The 17,023-nt window shown below is 46.9% G+C and overlaps 1 protein-coding gene across 2 annotated transcripts; it reads right to left on the reverse strand.

Annotated features, from left to right (window-relative positions):
- Nucleotides 1–214: 214 nt before the first annotated feature.
- On the reverse strand, nucleotides 215–9,575 carry ZBTB2 (zinc finger and BTB domain containing 2). Of its 2 annotated transcripts, none has more exons than XM_068401392.1 (3): nucleotides 9,451–9,575; nucleotides 5,327–5,510; nucleotides 215–3,274 (listed from the first exon to the last, which is right to left on the reverse strand). In XM_068401392.1, exons 2-3 carry the CDS (start codon nucleotides 5,497–5,499, stop codon nucleotides 1,912–1,914), a joined length of 1,536 nt encoding a protein of 511 aa, XP_068257493.1. In that variant the 5' UTR covers nucleotides 5,500–5,510; nucleotides 9,451–9,575; the 3' UTR covers nucleotides 215–1,911. The 2 variants fall into 2 exon arrangements, with proteins under 2 accessions (XP_068257493.1, XP_068257503.1); XM_068401402.1 differs by lacking the exon at nucleotides 9,451–9,575 and adding an exon at nucleotides 3,840–3,969 and having other exon boundaries at nucleotides 5,327–5,403.
- Between the last annotated feature and the right edge of the window lie 7,448 nt (nucleotides 9,576–17,023).

Below are 17,023 nucleotides of genomic sequence, written 5' to 3' on the forward strand. Positions count from 1 at the left end.
AGTCATGTTATAATAAAGTGGAAAAAACGAATACGTAATGACCCTTTGTGCCAAATCCACTGTTTCAAGCTTTAGTAAGCTATTTGTTCATCTGTATGACGGAGGTTTTAGTCTGATGATACACAGAATACACTGCTTGGCTTTTCAACCGATTCAGTAGGAGCTCTTTCAGGAAGATCGAAAACCAACAACCTTTCACCTTCAACTCAATAAATCGTATCTCATTTAGTTTTTTATTCAATGAAATGATGTATAAAAACTTACAAATCTGAGAACTTAACTATACACAAAAAGATGATATTCAGTTTAAACGTATACACAAAGAGCTGTGGTTTGTGACTTGCCCTCTCCTGTCCCTCCCGCCAAAACACACACTGTCTCCATTCATGATGGGGCGCTTATGCTGTCCTCTTACACCTTCTGTCGGCCCCGTAATTGCTTGGTGGGCTTCATGGCTGCTGTCAGTTTAGGTTTTTAGGCTACCAGCAAAAAATCTGGGCACCTACATAAAATAATAAGAATCAGCAACTTGATTTTTAACACAAAGATGCAGTGCTACCATCAGCAGTAACTAAAACTACAGAATTCACCCTGTCAGTTTTTGCAGACTTTGTCTTGGCTTTGAAAATAACGGGACTCTCACAGAGCAGAATTTGCCTGTCAGCACTACAGACTCACTTTAAAACAACCATGATCCCCTGTTGGTAGAACATCTCTGCACCACTTTTTCTTCCTCTTAACTCATGCCATTAGACCAAATGAAATCATGGACATTCCTTGCCTGGGTAAGGCAATAAAGCTTTTGTCTCTCCTTTCATCCAGAATGACTCAAACCTATTGCTAACAACACATGCATGTTCTGCACTAATGATGGTACAATGGTCACCAGTGTGCCACTTCCCTAGTTTCCTTTGTAGCGTGGGTAACAACACTTGCCTATTAGCTTCTCTTCAACAGGCCAATAAAAATGCACACAGCTCAGGACGTTTTAAATTTGATTAAAAATAACCTGTGCAATGACTAATTTTGTCAAACAACTAAAAGACTTTCTGGGCTGAATCTGCGAGTAGGTGGCCAGTTACTTAAAAAGGATGTGTGCATTTATTTACCTGTACCAAATATACACACAAACACTTTATATATATATATATATATCTTTATACATATACAGTATTTTATATATATATATATAAAGATTGCCATCACATTATTATTACAGCTACTTAAGTCAAAATTTGACTAAGTAACTACTTCGCTTGACTCAATGATGCTATCTGAAACAGATACCCAAAGGCATGCTTGAAGGAAAACATAAGGCTAAAAGAAACCCAACACCCTCAGCTCTTTTTAACTCACTGAACAGAGATTTTCACATTCATTGAGAAAAGTTCTGAGGGTTTTAAGTTATAACCTTAATCATCTTGCACATGGACTTCTAAAGAGCATGGTGTTTAATTTGCCAGATGTTCTCGAAATGCCTTTTACCAGGGAAACTAATATATATATATATATATTCTTTGCTTACCAAACTGATACTCTGTTTCTCATTACACTCATCATTGTATCTAAATACACTTTTAAGCAATCTAAATTTTGTTTAAAATCTATTAAATTTGGATTAACTAATACTATCAACATATAGTTAGCTGGATTATTTTTTTCAGGCATTCCTTTGTATTAAAATCAATTATGTTGTGGTTTGATGCAAGAGCTTTTTTGTTTGTTTTGGTGGGAGAGGCAAAATCCAATCTCCTAACGTGCCAGTACAGTTCTGGTTGCTGAAGACACAGGGTGGGAAGGAGGCTGGTGGAAAAGATGGCAGGGTAGGTGAGGTAAGAGGCAAGGGAGGAAAAAATTGATTTAATAAAAAATGAGTAAAGAAACTTTAAAAAATTGATATAGGTTTCACATTCAGTCTAACAACACTGCTTCCTGCTCCTTTTTGATGGAAGCTAGAACTGCATTATCAGTCTCTGTGGCTTCTGTGTCCCCACCACCTAGCAGAATGGAGCGATCTTCTTCTAGCGTAAAGACAGAGTTTTGATTTTGGCACGAATGTTTGACTACTTCATTGGGAGTTGAAAACGTTTTGTCACACAAGTTACATTTGTAGGGCTTGTTGGTCTGTACTAGCATGTTGTCCATTTGACTGCCTTCCTCAAAAGTACAGAGTTCCAGAGTCTGCTTGTCCACCATCGTGTACGTGTCCATGCTCTGGTTTAGGCACACGTGTCTGGCAGCCTGGTTAGCCCTACAAAAGCTTTTGTCGCAAGTGCTGCACTTGAAGGGCTTGCCAGTGTGTATGTACATATGCTCCCTCCAGTGGCTTTTCTGAATAAATTTGCGACCACAGATGGAACATTCGTATTTCCGTCTTTTTACTTCCCGCTCTTGATCTGCCTGCTCCAAGTTGTCTATGTCTGCGATATCGGAGGGGGGCGGTGTCTCTGACTGCTGCTGTCCATCAATTATTGGGGAGTCTGAGATCTGCTGCAGCTCGCTGTCGCTGATCATCCCTGCTTCAGGCACTTCCACAGCATCTTTATCAGCTGTGTTGTTACAGAGAGACAAAGAAATATTACTTTCTCCCTGCTGGCTAGAGGTGAAGGGAACTCCCGTGTGGATCTGCAGGTGCTCACGCAAACTACTTCGCAAATTGAACCGGCGACCGCAGAGGTGGCAGGCATAGTATTTTGGGAAGCTTCCGTTCCTTTTCATAATGCTTGGCTTGACATGTGCTATTGTGAGTGAGGCAGGCTGTTCATCTGAAGAAGATGCTTCCATGTTGGCCTCTTCTCCTGCAGGTGAATTATTACCAGCAGCAGATACCAGTTCTGGAGATAAGGAAGATGGCAATGGGTCAGAAGCAGACATGTTTGTCCGGGTCACTTGTGGCAGGGTTGTAGCTAACTGCGAGAGCTGCGAGCCTTCAGAAACCTGCTCTTGGTTCATCCGTGATGTCTGTGGCCTTGGTTCTCGCCCGAGTTTGTCAGTCGCTGATGTAACCTTAGTGGGATGTCTTATCTGGTGATCTGCAATCTGAATGCCATATAATGAAGATGCTAATGGAAAAACTTGATCCGGGTGAGAAAAAGTTCCCTGACTTGCAAGGCTGGCCTCTTGAATTAGTGGATATGCATGCAGAAACTTTATTCCCTGTTCTAGTCGAACTGGGTCAATGAGTTGCGGTGCCATCTTCCCAGTGTACATCAAATGCAAGAGATAACTGAAGATATCTGGCTGTATGTCAGTCGCTTTCAAACGGACACATTCACTGAAAGGTGAAACAAAATGATCAATAAGAGATAAGGAAAATCTTTTTTTACCAGATCCAGGTTATTCAAGCATTGATAAAAATCAGAGGCATCTACTTAAATTCAAAAGACAGAATATGCAATAAATATAGAGAAACGCTTTAACGTAAAAGAGCTAATCTTATTGGCCACTTGAAAAATGACATTTTTTTCCTCAGTAAAGGAACTGGCTTGAAAGACAAAGCTGTCCTATTGCAATCTGTGATTCTGTGATTCTGTGAATCTACACCTTTCTAAATTGCTGTCATGTTCTAGATTTGTCGTCACATATTAATATATTTTGTAAGTGGCAAAGATATTTTTCCTCTTTTTTTTTGGTTGGATTCAAACACGTCTGTACCTAAATTAAAACCTGCTAGCACTGGAGTCTAATTCACAGTCCATTAAACTTTTCTCAGTACTTAGCCCTGAAAACACCTAAAATTCAGCTGGCACTTGCCTGTTTGGCTTCTATGGCCTACCACTGTTTACAGCTACAGTTCTGCAAATGTGTGGTGCAAATGTGTGGTATCACATTGACTCAACTGCATGACGATCCAGAAACCATGCAGGACAGGGTGTGAATCCCCTGAGGATCTGATGCAACAGGTGTAGCCTGGGCACATCTAACCCATGGAGGCCAGGCTCCTTCCAAAGCAGAATGGCAGCTTCTTTCCTTGAACAGGGAGGAAGAAACAGTAGCACCAGTGCTACGCCTGGTCAGCCTAACAGTCCCTTGGTTAGAGTGCTCACTGAAGGGAGATGCTTTGGCTGTGATGCCCTCTTCAGCCTAACAGGACTGAAACCAACACCATCCTCCAGCTGAGAGCAGGCCCTATGCATCAACCTTTAGGATACTCTGGACTGAAACATCCACCACTCCTCTGGTTGAAGCCGGGTCTCTGTGCAGAAAGAGATGCAAGGTTCACAGAAGAAGAAAGAAAATCAGGAACATCTTGGTTAGGCCAGTTAGCTAACAGGAGAGGATCTGTGATTCTAATAGTTTTTCAGAGTTATTTGTAGCTCTTACATTAAACAAACATCAAATAAAAGACAGAAATCCAGAAATGGACATGGCTGTGCACTGCGGTCGGAATGCTCTAACCACAGTAGGCTACCAAGCTGAGGAGGAAATTACAGCCAATTCTTCCATTTCTTGAGGTGCACCCTTCTTGAGCTCACTTTCTGACTGCTTTTGAATTCAGCTAGATGACTCAAAAGTAAACTTTGCAATGCTCTCTTCCAGAGACGACTGTGTGCTCCCGACAGAGCATCAAGACTGATACAACTGCCCGCACTCCTGTCTCAGGAGTGCAAATGCATTTCTGTCCTTCAGGTTTACTTTTGACTAAGAACTCTTAGCCAAAGAGTTAAGAGTTTTACTCACTTAACATAAACTTCTTGAGATAGTTCAAATAATTGGGAAAAAGAAAGGACCAAAAAACCTGTAAAGCAGTCTTACGCTTCCATTATCTTTTCAATGCACTCCATGTAAGGCTGCCCGCAAAAAAAAAAAAAAAAGGAAGAAACACAAACTCCCTTATTTCCACCACTATGTAGTATTTTATTATTTAACTGACTTGGGTCAACTGTAAAAAAAAAAAAAAAAAAAGAAATACATTAACCTCTTTTATAAGTCCATTTCTCAAAGTCTCCTAGCAAAGACTTATTGGGTTGTATATAATGTTCAGGAAATGTCAAGAATAGTGCCAAGACAGAGTAGTGGATAGTGAGTGGGGGAAGGAAAGTGCAAGAGTGAAGAGAGGATCCTTTAAATATTCAATTCTAGGAATTCTATGGGTTTTTTTAAGGATAAAGAACTCATGCTAAATTATAACATTAGTGTTAATGAATCACAGTTCAACTTTAACATGTTTTAAACTGAGATTCTAGTTTGCAGATAAGACTGGATTCCATATTCCTTATGTCATAGCAAGAAGCAAAAAGAACATTTTCAGGTTTCAAAATGTTGCTAGACCTCCTTACCTGAGCTAACTGAACAACATTTAACCAGTGAACCTTTTTATAGTTACCTGGTTTGATGAACAAACAACATCTTGAAGTAGTTCGAGAAAGAAGCAAGGACCGATTTGTGTGCCTTGAAGTAGACATCACCAATGGCAACTGTGCAGTCACACAGGAAACCGAACTCTCTCTGAGCATTTAGTTGCTGCAGCAGAATAAGTCCATGGTTGGCCAAATCCATTTTTTTAGACTCTGAAAAGCAAATAACTTCCATGTAAAACTTAGCAGTAGATGCACGGGTGCAACAGGAGATGTCTCTTAACAGATATTTTCCTCTAATATCCATATATCATGCTTTAGTAACATCTCTTAATCCCAATCTACTGTATAAGTGATATCTTCCACATAGGCAAGGAGCTGTTTTCATGATGGGCAATGCGATTCACACGGTGCAAGTGATTTGCTGAGCCTTAAAGAGCAAAGCAGAGCCAGGACTAAAGGGTTCTGAAGAGGCACGGGGTGGGGAACTTGCATACAGAAACATAAATAGCTAAAGCAGAGGAAGAAATATTAATAAGCAGTAAAAACATCTATTTGTAATGGGACAAACGAAGTATTTTGTCTACCTCTTGTCCATTCAAACAGGAAAAATAAATCTCCCTTCTGGTATCAGTCACCCTCACCTAAGTGGGTGCGAAACACAAGAGCAGAACCCAATAAAAGGCAAGTTAGATAACTTTTATGTAAAAGATATATAGAGATACTGAAAATTCAGGTTAAAAGTATGTGTCCGTCCAGCTGAATCCAAACCCAACATTAAATAATTAAGCATTTCTGATGGTGATGCCCTCTCCTGGGAAATACCAGATACGCACCTGAGTCTTCCCAGGCTGAAACAATTCATTCATTCTAGGCATTGGCAAGCTCTCTGGACTATCAGAACAGGAGGGGCCAATCTTTTCACTCAACAACTATTTGTTTATTTATTGACATCAGCTACAACAGCATTTTGTAAGGAGCCTGTGTGCCGGAGTGCCTCATGCTTGCCTAGCAAATCCAGAAACCCGAGGGGCGAGAGGTGCAGTTCCATCCATCTCTGGCCGTCGCCACAAGGTAGAATAACTAACGGTGAAACGTGGCACCAACATGAGTCTCCCTAAACCAGGGCTTCCGCAGCCCCCCACCCTCCCTCCACTTCCTCGTACCAGCTGCTGGAGGCTGCCCTCAAAGAACTACCTAAAAGCTATAAAACTTCTTCTCAAGTATTTGGGGGCAGCCTTGGAAGCAAGAATTGATAACTTTGGGAAAAAAATAGCCAGGGAAACGCATCAGGGCAGTTGCGAATGGTTGGAAGGTTGAATGTATGGCTAGTAAGATCAACAAGTAGATATAAACTTAACCAAAACAAATAGAGCTTTGGGCAGAAAAAGTGAAAGTATGAAGTAATGTAGGTCTGTACGCAGCCACGTAAAACAGCAAGAGAAGTCAACAAAATACCTGGCCACATTATGCCCAGAACAGTGCAGATGCTCTATGAACAGAAAAGAAAGAGAAGGTGATACCAGGAGAGGTGGATCAGAAGCAGTAGATTTATAAGAAGTCTTGCGTTTTTTCCCTCCAAATTTAATAGGAAGTTATTGAAATTTTAGGTAAGGTGCAAACAGCTTGTTTCTTCTATACAGTAAGAGAATAAAAGTGTATGCCACTTATGCCAATATGTTTAGTCATTGGAGAGACAAGTATTTCTACTTGCTGGAGAGTGAAGAATGCCCTCGTATTTAAACCAATATCCAGGCTGTCCAAATGCTTTCCTTTGCATTCACGTGAGATCAGAACTTGTTTGAGTCGGGGTGTAAAGATAAACAAACACAATTTTAAGATACAGTTGATTATTTTCTTACAGTTAATAAGAGAAAAAAACCCAGGTTCCAACTCTCTTCAGGTCTACCCTCTCCACCCTAAATTACTGTTTGAATAATTATGTTTGTATAAACAATATGCTAAAATCCTCTCCCTCTCTCCAAAAGTGGTAATACTTGCTGTCAGCAATAACAAATGTCATGTTCATCATTATTTATCCTGCAAGGTGCTTCATGCAGGTAGACTTTGTGATGTTACAGAAAACACACTAGATTTTTTTTTGTAGCTTTAATTTAATTCTGTGCGTGCTACATTTTTTTAATTCATCAGTATGGAGTCTGGTTTGTACTTGGACAGCGAGGCTTGTCAGGCAGAGCAAGCCATCGATGCGAGGGAACTCCAAGCCAGAAAGGCATTCTTTCTACTTATTATCATCCTAAGTTTGTTTAGCTTATAGTGTCACCCTTATCCAAACAGCAGTCACTGTGGCAGCTGAAGCTGTTACCCATCATCAGACCTGAATTAATCTTTTCACAAAATGAACGGTGTTTGTACACGCGTGCAACACTACATTTTTGTGTGTATTTAAAAGCTATTTAAATGCTTTGAACTGCAAGCACTAGAAAAATTACACTCCAAGGAAATTACATGGCAGAGGAAAAGAGTAAGGGAAGTGCCTTGTGTCTCTTTTTATGCATGGAAGGGTATGTTACAGGAATGCATATATGCAGGAGTTTTACCCTTAGCTAAATAAAATGCTGTGATTAACACCAGCAAGGCCATATTTTAGTGCTGACCGATTAAACAACTGTGTAAAATATTTCTTGTGCCCCGAAACTCTACAGGGCCAGCCCTTCCATTGTACGGCTGACGGGCTGGCCTGGCTCGGCTTTATCACAACTTTTGAAATTACCTGATTTGCTCAACGGTGGGTGAAAAACCACGCGAGGCTGAGCCCTTTCGAACACGTACGTTTATTTCCGAGACCGCGAAGGGAAAAGCGGTGGGCGGGAGTCAAGGATGAGACCGAGAAAGCGCCGGTACCGCACCACGGAAGAGGAGACACAGGCCGAGGAGAAAGGCGCTGGGGGCGAGGAGGGAGACAAGCGAGCAGAGGCCGGCACTCGCTCGGGCGGGGGACGCCGGCCGCGCTGACAGGAAGCAGCCGCCGGCGCGGCCCAGCGCTTCCCGCCCTGCCCGCCCACACCTCGGCGGACACCGAGCCTCCCAGCGACCCCAGCTCGCTCCGGCGGCAGTGGGCACCGGCCCGGACCTGGCCGCTCACAAACGCGACCCCGGCAGCAACGGCAGCGCCTCGGCAGGGTCTGCACGTGTCCCCACCTCCCAGCGACGGGGGCGGCGGCCGGAGACCTGCGCTGGGGCCCTCAACGGCCCCGCCCGCCGCAGCGGGACCGCGCGCGCGCGCCGGCAGCGGGGTGGGGGGGAGGGAGGGAAGGGGCGCGCGCCGCTCGGGCGCTCCTGCGGCCTGCCGGCGCCGTAGCGCGCGGCGGGGGGGCGTGGTCTGCGGCCCGCCCTCTCCCCCGCCCCCTCCTCCCCGGAGCCACGCTCGGCCTCTGTGGCACAGGTGACGGCAGCCTCCCATTGGTCGCCGGGGCGGAAGGCCGGGTGGCCGCGCGCCGCTCTCACTGGCTGAGCCCCGCCCCTCCTCCCCTCTCTCCGCCCGCCCCCCCCCCCGCCCCCCCCCCCCCCGCGCACGCCACGCGCGCACGGCCTGACGGAGACGGCGCGAGACGCAGCGCGAGCGGAGCCGCCAGGGCGCGCGAGACGGGAACCGCCGCCGCCGCCGCCAGGGCTGCCCAGCCTGCCGAGGAGAGACAGGCGGGGCCGCCCCTCCCGCGCCGCGCGGCGCCCTCCTCCCCCGCCCTGCCCTGCGCCGGATGCCGCCGGAGCGGGGGGTGGCCGCACCGCTGCGGGCGGGCGGGCGCGCGGGCCCCAACTGGCCGCGACGAGCCCGGCGCCGGGCGACACCGGCCCCCCCCCGCCCCCTCCCTCCCCTCGGCGCGGGCCCATCCCCCCCGGGCTGTGTCCCGGATGGAGCCGCCCGGCCCGGCCCGGCGGGGGTTTGTCAGGAGACCAGGCGGCCCCGGCGGCGCCAGGCGCGGCCCTCCTCCTCTGCGCCCCCCTCGGCCCGCCGCGGCGCGGCTGGACCCCGCGGCCGGGCGCCCCTCGCACACAATGAGGTAGGGCCGAGCAGGCCCCGCCGCGCCCGCCGCCGCCGCCTCAGCCCGGGCCGCGGCCGGTGCTGCGGGGCCGGGCGCACGTGCGGGCGGCGCCGGGATCCCCCGCGGAGCGCGGCGCGGCCGGTGCTCACCTGGGGGGCGCTGGCCGCCGAGGCGCCTGGTGCCGCGCGGGCCGCCGCCGTCTCCGCGCCCAGCAGCAGCAACAACGGAGTCAGCGCGGCGGCGGCGGCGGCGGCGGCTTTTCCTGTCCGGTTACGTTAGGGTCACATGACCGAGAGCGGAGCACAGAGGCTGCAGCGAGGAGCCCCCGCCGGGGGGGAGGGGAGGCGGCGAGCGCTGTGGCGGCAGCAGCAGCAGCAGGAGCCACCCAGCCCCCGCCCGCCCCTCCCTCCCCAGCCCGCCGCGCGCAGCGCGGGCCGCACCGACGGGACCGGCCCCGCCACCGCCCTCCTCCCGGGCACCCCCCGGCCGAAAGCGTCCGCCCCCGGCGGAGCGGGGTGCGGGTCCTGCGACGGGCGCGCTGCCCCTTTAAAACTCCCGGGGGTGGGGGATGGTGCAGCCCCCCCAACCCCGCGCCGCGCCGCTCCGCTCTGCTCGCCGCCGGGCGGGGGCGGCCCTGCCGCTGCCAGAGCCCCTCCACCGCCCGGGCTGCGGAATAACGGGCCGGGCTGCTGCCGGCTCCCTGGCGGGCCCGGCTCGGGGCTGCAGCAGCGTGAGGGGACCGGAGGGGGCGGCGCTGCGGTGCGCTCCGCTCCCCTCGCCGCCTTCCCGGCGCCCTGCCGGCCTCGCCGCGGCGGCAGAGGCTGCCCGACGCCAGCGCGAGCGGTGCCGCCGAGGGCGCCCAGCCTCGACGCCGGGGGGCACCAGCTGGCTCCTGCCGGGCGGTGCTTGGCAGCCACGCGAGGCTCGGGGCGGCGGCAGCGCGGGGGAGAAGTGGCGGGCGCAGGTGCGTCCCTCCGCCTCCCGCCGAGCCAGCGGGGACCCGGGGATGGGGCAGGCGGGGACAACCCGGCGGCTGCAGGAGCGGAGCGGGGAACGAGCCGTCCCGGGGCTCTCGGTGTATGAGCGGGTGTCCTCGTCCGCGGCCTCCCGGCTTCTCCACAGGTGTCGGTTCCAGTACGGTCTTAGTTCGGGCGGGGGGCGGCAGGGCCCGGCCCTGCTGCCGTGGGGCTCTGGAGGGCCGGTCTCCGTGAGGCTGCCCCGGGGGCGCTGTGGTCGAACTGTCAGGTGCAAGGGCACAGGTTCACTTGTCAAAAAGAGCGACTCAGAGCACAAACGTGGAAAGCTTGGGGGTGCTTTTTGTCTGCTTAGGTGAGCAAGTTACTGGAACTGGATATTTTTAACTCGGCTTTTTAAGGGGGGAGACATAACAGCCTTCTGTAAAAATCAAATCTGCAACTTTGCTCAACGGCAGATCCGGTCGTGGTGGAGTGCGGAGGGAAGGCATCTGTAGCCAGGCCTCGTTTTATCCAAATCTAAGGCGTGCTATAGAATTCATGGGTGTGTATAAAACTGGACAAATAAATGCACCAACAGATGCTGCGATACATGAAAAAATTGTCGGTCTTGCAAAAGTTAGTAACTCAGAGTTTGTTAGTGTGGAGCAGGGAGGCTGTCTTCTTTTTCAAGAAATGGCAAGGTGAGCCCAACATCGGGCTTGAGCGTGATTTCCTCAAGTGGGAGAATCGGTCTGGGCATGGTCCGGACCTGCGCCTGGTTGTGACATCTGCTAACTGGAGCAGTGGTGTGGGCAAAACTGTTTTTGTAAAGAAACTTCGTTGTTGTTGAAAACCTTGTAGGAAGATATTTGGGCAGCAATAGTTAAAGAGGGTTCCTTTGCACCCCCTGCCCCGGGGGCCTGATCCTGCTATCGTGGTTCCTTAGGAACAGCATATGCCACAATGTTAAGGATTTGAATTAGGTCCAGATTATTCTTACCTTTTTTAAGGTCCTTACCTAAGCAAGCTTGTAGGGGGCTAGCTGTAGCTGGGATGATGTTTCCACAGACATTAAACAAGATGTGCTACGGAAAAAAAGGCCCAAACTCTTTTAATTTAGTGTCTTGACAGCAGGTGTGCTGGGAGGGGGAGGAGGAGTCTTGTATCTTGTCTGGTCTGTAGAGCAATGGATGATTGCAGTCATCCCGGGCCATTGTTATTTTTACAGGTTCTAAATTGATCAAGGACTAGACTGGTTTTATACGAGTCTGACTCTGCTGTCTCTCACTGAAGTTAATGGAAGTCTTGATAGACACAGCTTGAGTCTGTTTGCGTTGTATAGCTCGTGAATAATAGTTTATTTATCCAAATTAAGCTGCATTTGAAAACTAACTAGTTAAGTCCTAAAAAAAAACAACCCCCGAGCCCAACAACTTATTTTTAATTTTAGCAGAGCTGAAAGCTGATAGTCTGTTTGCTGCTGTTGCAGTATTTTGAATAAAGCAGCTGAACAGAACTGCATTTTTAGGACCTGCCTCAAGTACCTGTGATGTGCAGAACTACAAGGGATGCGTTTTCAATGGCTCTCTGAGTTCTGCTATATGAGCGCATGGCAAAAGTTTGGAGAGTGTATTTAACCAGTCTGCTTGGCAATTTTTTTCCCTTTACGTTTCACTTGCATTTCAGCTCTGCAAACTAAATACAAAGTAAAGAGAGTAGATGGATGTTTGAATTTAAGCCAGTTAGTAGTGGATGATTTGTCTCATTCGTGGAAGATGGTGAAAGTGATACAGTTTGTAATTAAATTGAGTGGGCTACTTAGGAAAACCAGCGTGTTTCTGGCAGATATCTGGCAGACTTTATGGCCTGTTTTTTCTCTTCTATGTTGCACTTGAATGCTTCTGTGTCGGTATTTGTGTAGGATTCTCCTCTGTGCTATCTCTGAAACTGGAGAAAAATTAACTTAGTTATGTGGTTTTTTTTATTAATAGCTCATAATTCAGCTTTAAAGCACATTTGTTTGGACTGCAATACTTTAATCCAGCAATAATGCAATTCTTAATTTAAAAGTATCCTGTCTGATTCAAGGTCCACTAGAATCTGTAGGAAGATTTCTGTGTTGAGTTTAATGCTGCTGAACTTCACACCGTCAGTGCTGACTTACACCTGAGATACATCATCAGTGTCGCAGGGAACCATAAGCAATTCATCTGTTGCATTTTGGACACCTGACTTAAGATGTGAATCCAAAATTTGACTTGATCTCATCTTTTGAGGTATTTTTTTTTTTAACAGTTACAACCCATGCAGCTGAAATTGTAATTAAAATTTATTATTGTCTCATTTAAGTGGTATTATTGTGCTTTTAGTTTTTGTATGCTGATTTTTTTTCCTGAGTTTCTTGAGGTACTTGTTTGGGATTTCTTTCCTAGTTTTATGACTTTTTGAAAGGACTGTTCAGACTGATTCAGATATTGCTACACACCTGAGAGCATTCTTAGTTGTGTTGCTGTTGAAGACAGGAGCAGTCCCTAGGTTTTTTGGTTTTGCTTTGGTCTGTGCGTATCCAAATTGAAGGCAGAATTTTGTCTGGTAAGATCATATTTTGCATTGTAAATGAGCATACTGCTGATGATTTAAGTGTTTATAGGATGACGACGGTGTCTGCTAATCTGAGGAAAGAATCACTTGAGCAATGGGAGGCACTTAATCCAGACCCAAGTCTTGTAAGCGTGTTTTTTCTGGTAGAGTTCAGTTGAAACCTGGGGTGGAACAGCAGATTTTTTTATTGTTAGAGTCAAAAGCTGAACAGCTCTAGTGATGTTAATCATGCTCAAACCACTGAGATTTTCAGTGAGTTTTCAAACTTCTCTGCATTTTTGAAAAATCAGAGAGCAGGGTCCCTGTTCTGAAGAGCTCTTTGCTTGCCGCTCTCTGCGGCACTGCTGACCCGCTCCCGCAGGACCACTGCTCTTGCCAGCTCTGCCGGAGCCGTGGGGAGCTGGGAGCTGCATGGCCCAGGAAATGGGCGAGAGCCCTTCCCTGAAGGTGTGGGGCACCGCTTCCACGCTGGTGCTACTGTAGTAAAATGTGAGTTTACATCAATGTTGTAAATTCATTTTATTAGCACAGCTGCCATTTCTAACACTTCTGCTTCTGGCTTATGTTGGTGAGAAGGCTCGGTGGGAAGCACGACAGCTGCACTAGCTTCTCACTAGACAAGTAAATATTGTACCTCTGACAGTCTCCAACCTTTTCATCCCGGGATATCCTCTCTCCCCGTTAGAATTTTTCACACATTCGGTCCAAATCTCGCTCGTCTTTCACATAGCGTTGGAAGCACAAAGCACGTAAAAGTGATCCCCAGGGAAAACCCTGACGTATGGGTACAGCCGCAGTTGTGGAACGGCTCTGCTTTTTCTCACCTTGGCTTCCGTGACACAGGGAGGCTGTTGGGGGACATTCGTGATAGGCGAGTGGTCAGCCCCCGAGCAGATCTGAGCTTTCACGTTTTTGTTGCGAATAGGTCTGGCTGTCCTAGAGGTGAAGGAGAAATATGGTGGGTAAGGCACTTTCTGTGTACGCTGTATAAGGTGAAAAATGAAGAAATAGAACTTTCCCATTCTGTAGGCTAAGCTGTTTTTCTGGTATCAATATGTTAATTAGGAATTGTTTCTACACTTAGTGAACAAAGCTTCATCCACAGCTAGTGGGCAGCTGCAATTTAGACCAGGGGAAAAGATAGTAATAATAATAAAAGTATCCTTTTGTTAGTACGTTTGTCATCTAAGGAAATGGTTTAACTGTATGTATGGAATTTTTCTTGTCAGGAGTCTCATCTCCATCAGGAGTTGTTGGTGTAACCGAACTGACACAGCTTCTGCAGTGTAGATGAGCTCTCTGTTTTCTGGCTTTGCCTTAGTCCCAGATGAGCCCGTTACACGGGCCCTGCCCACTTTTAACTGGAAAAGTTCAAATGCGACTATGCATTCTTGGCTGGAGGGACATTTTCAGTGGAGCATGACTATAAATACAAGATGTACTTGCATGTTTTGTTTTCCTCAGAAAAAAGGGTTCAAACTGCAACTGTAATGAGTGCATTTTTAAAGCCCATGCAGCTGAGGTATTCTGTAGAGAAAGATGCTCTAAGTGAAATAGTGTTGATACTATGTTCACATTACTATGTAATACTATTTAAATGGTGACCTTAAGCTCATGAGATACTTAATAACAGTTTTGAATAAATAGAGAGTTAGTCAGAATTGACTCAAGCTTAGTTAGGAAAGTGTTAAAAAGTATTTGGGGGAGCAATAGTAATTGGTGGTTACCATCGTTTAGTAGTCATATTTCACTGGTTTGAGAAATGTATTTCTTGAATGGCTGGAGCTTGAAGATGGACATAAACAGGCAAATGACTGAGCACTAACAGAGAGAAATAGTTATACTAGCCGTAGCTGCGGTGCCCTCAACAGCTCAAAATAGAGTGAAGGGAAAAAATGCTTGTCCTTGTTTTAAGTTTGTTTAATAAAGTTTGTTTAAAGAATCAGAAATGGGGGTGGTTGTCATGCTACGTGTGTGAAGAGAGGGGATTTTTTTGTTCTGTTTCCCCAGCGTGACCAAGTCTGTCCAATTCTTACTCTGTGAAAAACTTTGGAGGACCCCAAACTGTTGGAATTGCTTGGTTTTCTGAGATTCAGCCACCTGGGTTTTATGGGTAGTACAGAGTACACAGGTGATGTCAGGAAGTATGTCACTGGCAGGCACTTGGGGGATTAGGAGAAATAGACCACCTCGTACAGTGTATGGCTACAGCAAAGTGATTTTCCAAGGCTAACAAAGATCTTTGCTTTCCTGCTGATTGTAAAGAATTAAGAGTCTCTTAAAAATCCTTTTCTCAGCTGTGGCTATATACATTTCAAGACACTTTTCCCCCTCATAGATAGTTAAGACTGATATTTAAGCTTTCTTTTTTTTTTTGTTTCTCCCAAGATGACAAGTGTTTTGGGCAGTGGCTTTGGTTTTTAAAACCCATGCACATTGCTTACTGTATCTGAGTACCTCAGACTTCATGTTTCTTTTTGGTAGGTGTCACACTAGCATCATAAACCAGGCTGTAGCCAAGGATAACAAGACTCTTGGCAGATGTGAAATGCCATCCGGTGAAGGAAGGTAGTGCATCACAGATCAGTAGTTTCCAGCATGTGGACTTTTCTTGGACGGTATCTTGATGGTCTAGGGAAAGTGACTGAGAAAAGTAAATTGGCAAACTCAGTACACCAGTGCCTTTTGCAATTTCTAAATTGGTCTACACATGAAGGGTCCATAAATTGGAAGAGGTTCACCACAACCATTGTCACTACCAAGGACATAATGTGTGTCTTAATGTCTGGTAATTACTTTACAAGGCAACTTTGTTACTTAGCTATCAGTAAATAAACTCCTTTAGGTGGGTGCAAAGTATCTGGCTTGTTTCCCTGTTAGTGAAACTTTGAGCTGAAGTTTGTTCAGTTCCTAGCACTAAGGCAGGATAAGGAAGGAGAGACTTTCTTACACGTTTTAGCATTCTTGTCATTTTGTTTCAGGCAGGCGCTTGAAGTTGGCAAGAATGGCATCCTTCTCAGAGAAGCCGGTGTGTGCTGGCTGAACTGAACATAAGTTACGTCTGCAGAGAGATCTAGGGAGGTGTCACGGATATGCAGTGGCTCATCCAGCCCGCAGGGCTGATGGGCTGAACCACATGGCTGGGAACAGGGACTGACTCTGCAGCCAGTAGAGCTGTTACCCCACAGAAAGGGGACTGGAAGTCAGGAGTCCCCGACTCTCACCATTCTTTGCCGTTTTACAAATAGCTAGCCTTGTGACAACTTTCTAGCAGATCTGCTAAAGAAAATCATCTATAAGTTGTCCTTTACCTCATCTGATGGAAAAAAACCCACAGATAGAAGCAGTCTGTGCAGTTGGATGGTCTAACAAGGTTCCATATGAACAGAATTTTGCCATTCAGTCTTAATTTTGTTAAAAAGGTTAAAATTTTAGAGTTCTCGGTACACCAGGATTGCTGTTTTTTTCTTGTATATTCTGTACTTATTTCTACTGCATCTTCCCCCCTCGCCCCAGGTGACTCTTACTGGTTAGAATAGACCCATTTTGGTGAAGACTTGAACTGTGCAAACTGTGTAGTGAAAATTTTTCAGTTACACTATGAAGGTATGTGGTGGACGAAGCAGATGAAAGATGGGCGTGTTCTCACAGCTGAGGCAGTTTTGTGCTGCTTCTGGAACTGGAGTCTCATCTTGCCTCTGCCACAGAACTTCCCCCGGGTCAGGCTGTGCATATGCTCGCACAGGACCCCCATGGGATCTCCAGGTTCAAGCAGAAACAAAGATGAAAAATTGCAGGTGGGGAAAGTTTCCCAGGTGCTCTCTGGTCACAGGAGGGCTCCGCTCTCTGTATCGTGCTGTGAAAGCTCAAATGAGGTTCTTTATGTTCTTGAGCATAAGTATTACACTTACATGGGGGGAAAAAAGCCTATGTGTCTAAAGGGATGAAAAACATGCTAGAAAAATTACAATTAAAATGTAACCTAATTATCTGTTACTGGAATTAAGTGGTGCTTGGTAAGTTTTTCTACTGCATAAAGTATCTAATGTACTGTTTCTATAATAAGCCTGTGTAAGTCAGGAGATGGGTACTGAGGAGCCGTTCCGCAGTGTGCTCTAAGACTTTGTCACCAAGCTGCTCTGCTGACCGATTCACTTCTGTGAGT

The sequence above is a fragment of the Nyctibius grandis genome, chromosome 1 (assembly GCF_013368605.1).
Source record: "Nyctibius grandis isolate bNycGra1 chromosome 1, bNycGra1.pri, whole genome shotgun sequence".
NCBI classification, from domain to species: Eukaryota; Metazoa; Chordata; class Aves; order Nyctibiiformes; family Nyctibiidae; genus Nyctibius; species Nyctibius grandis.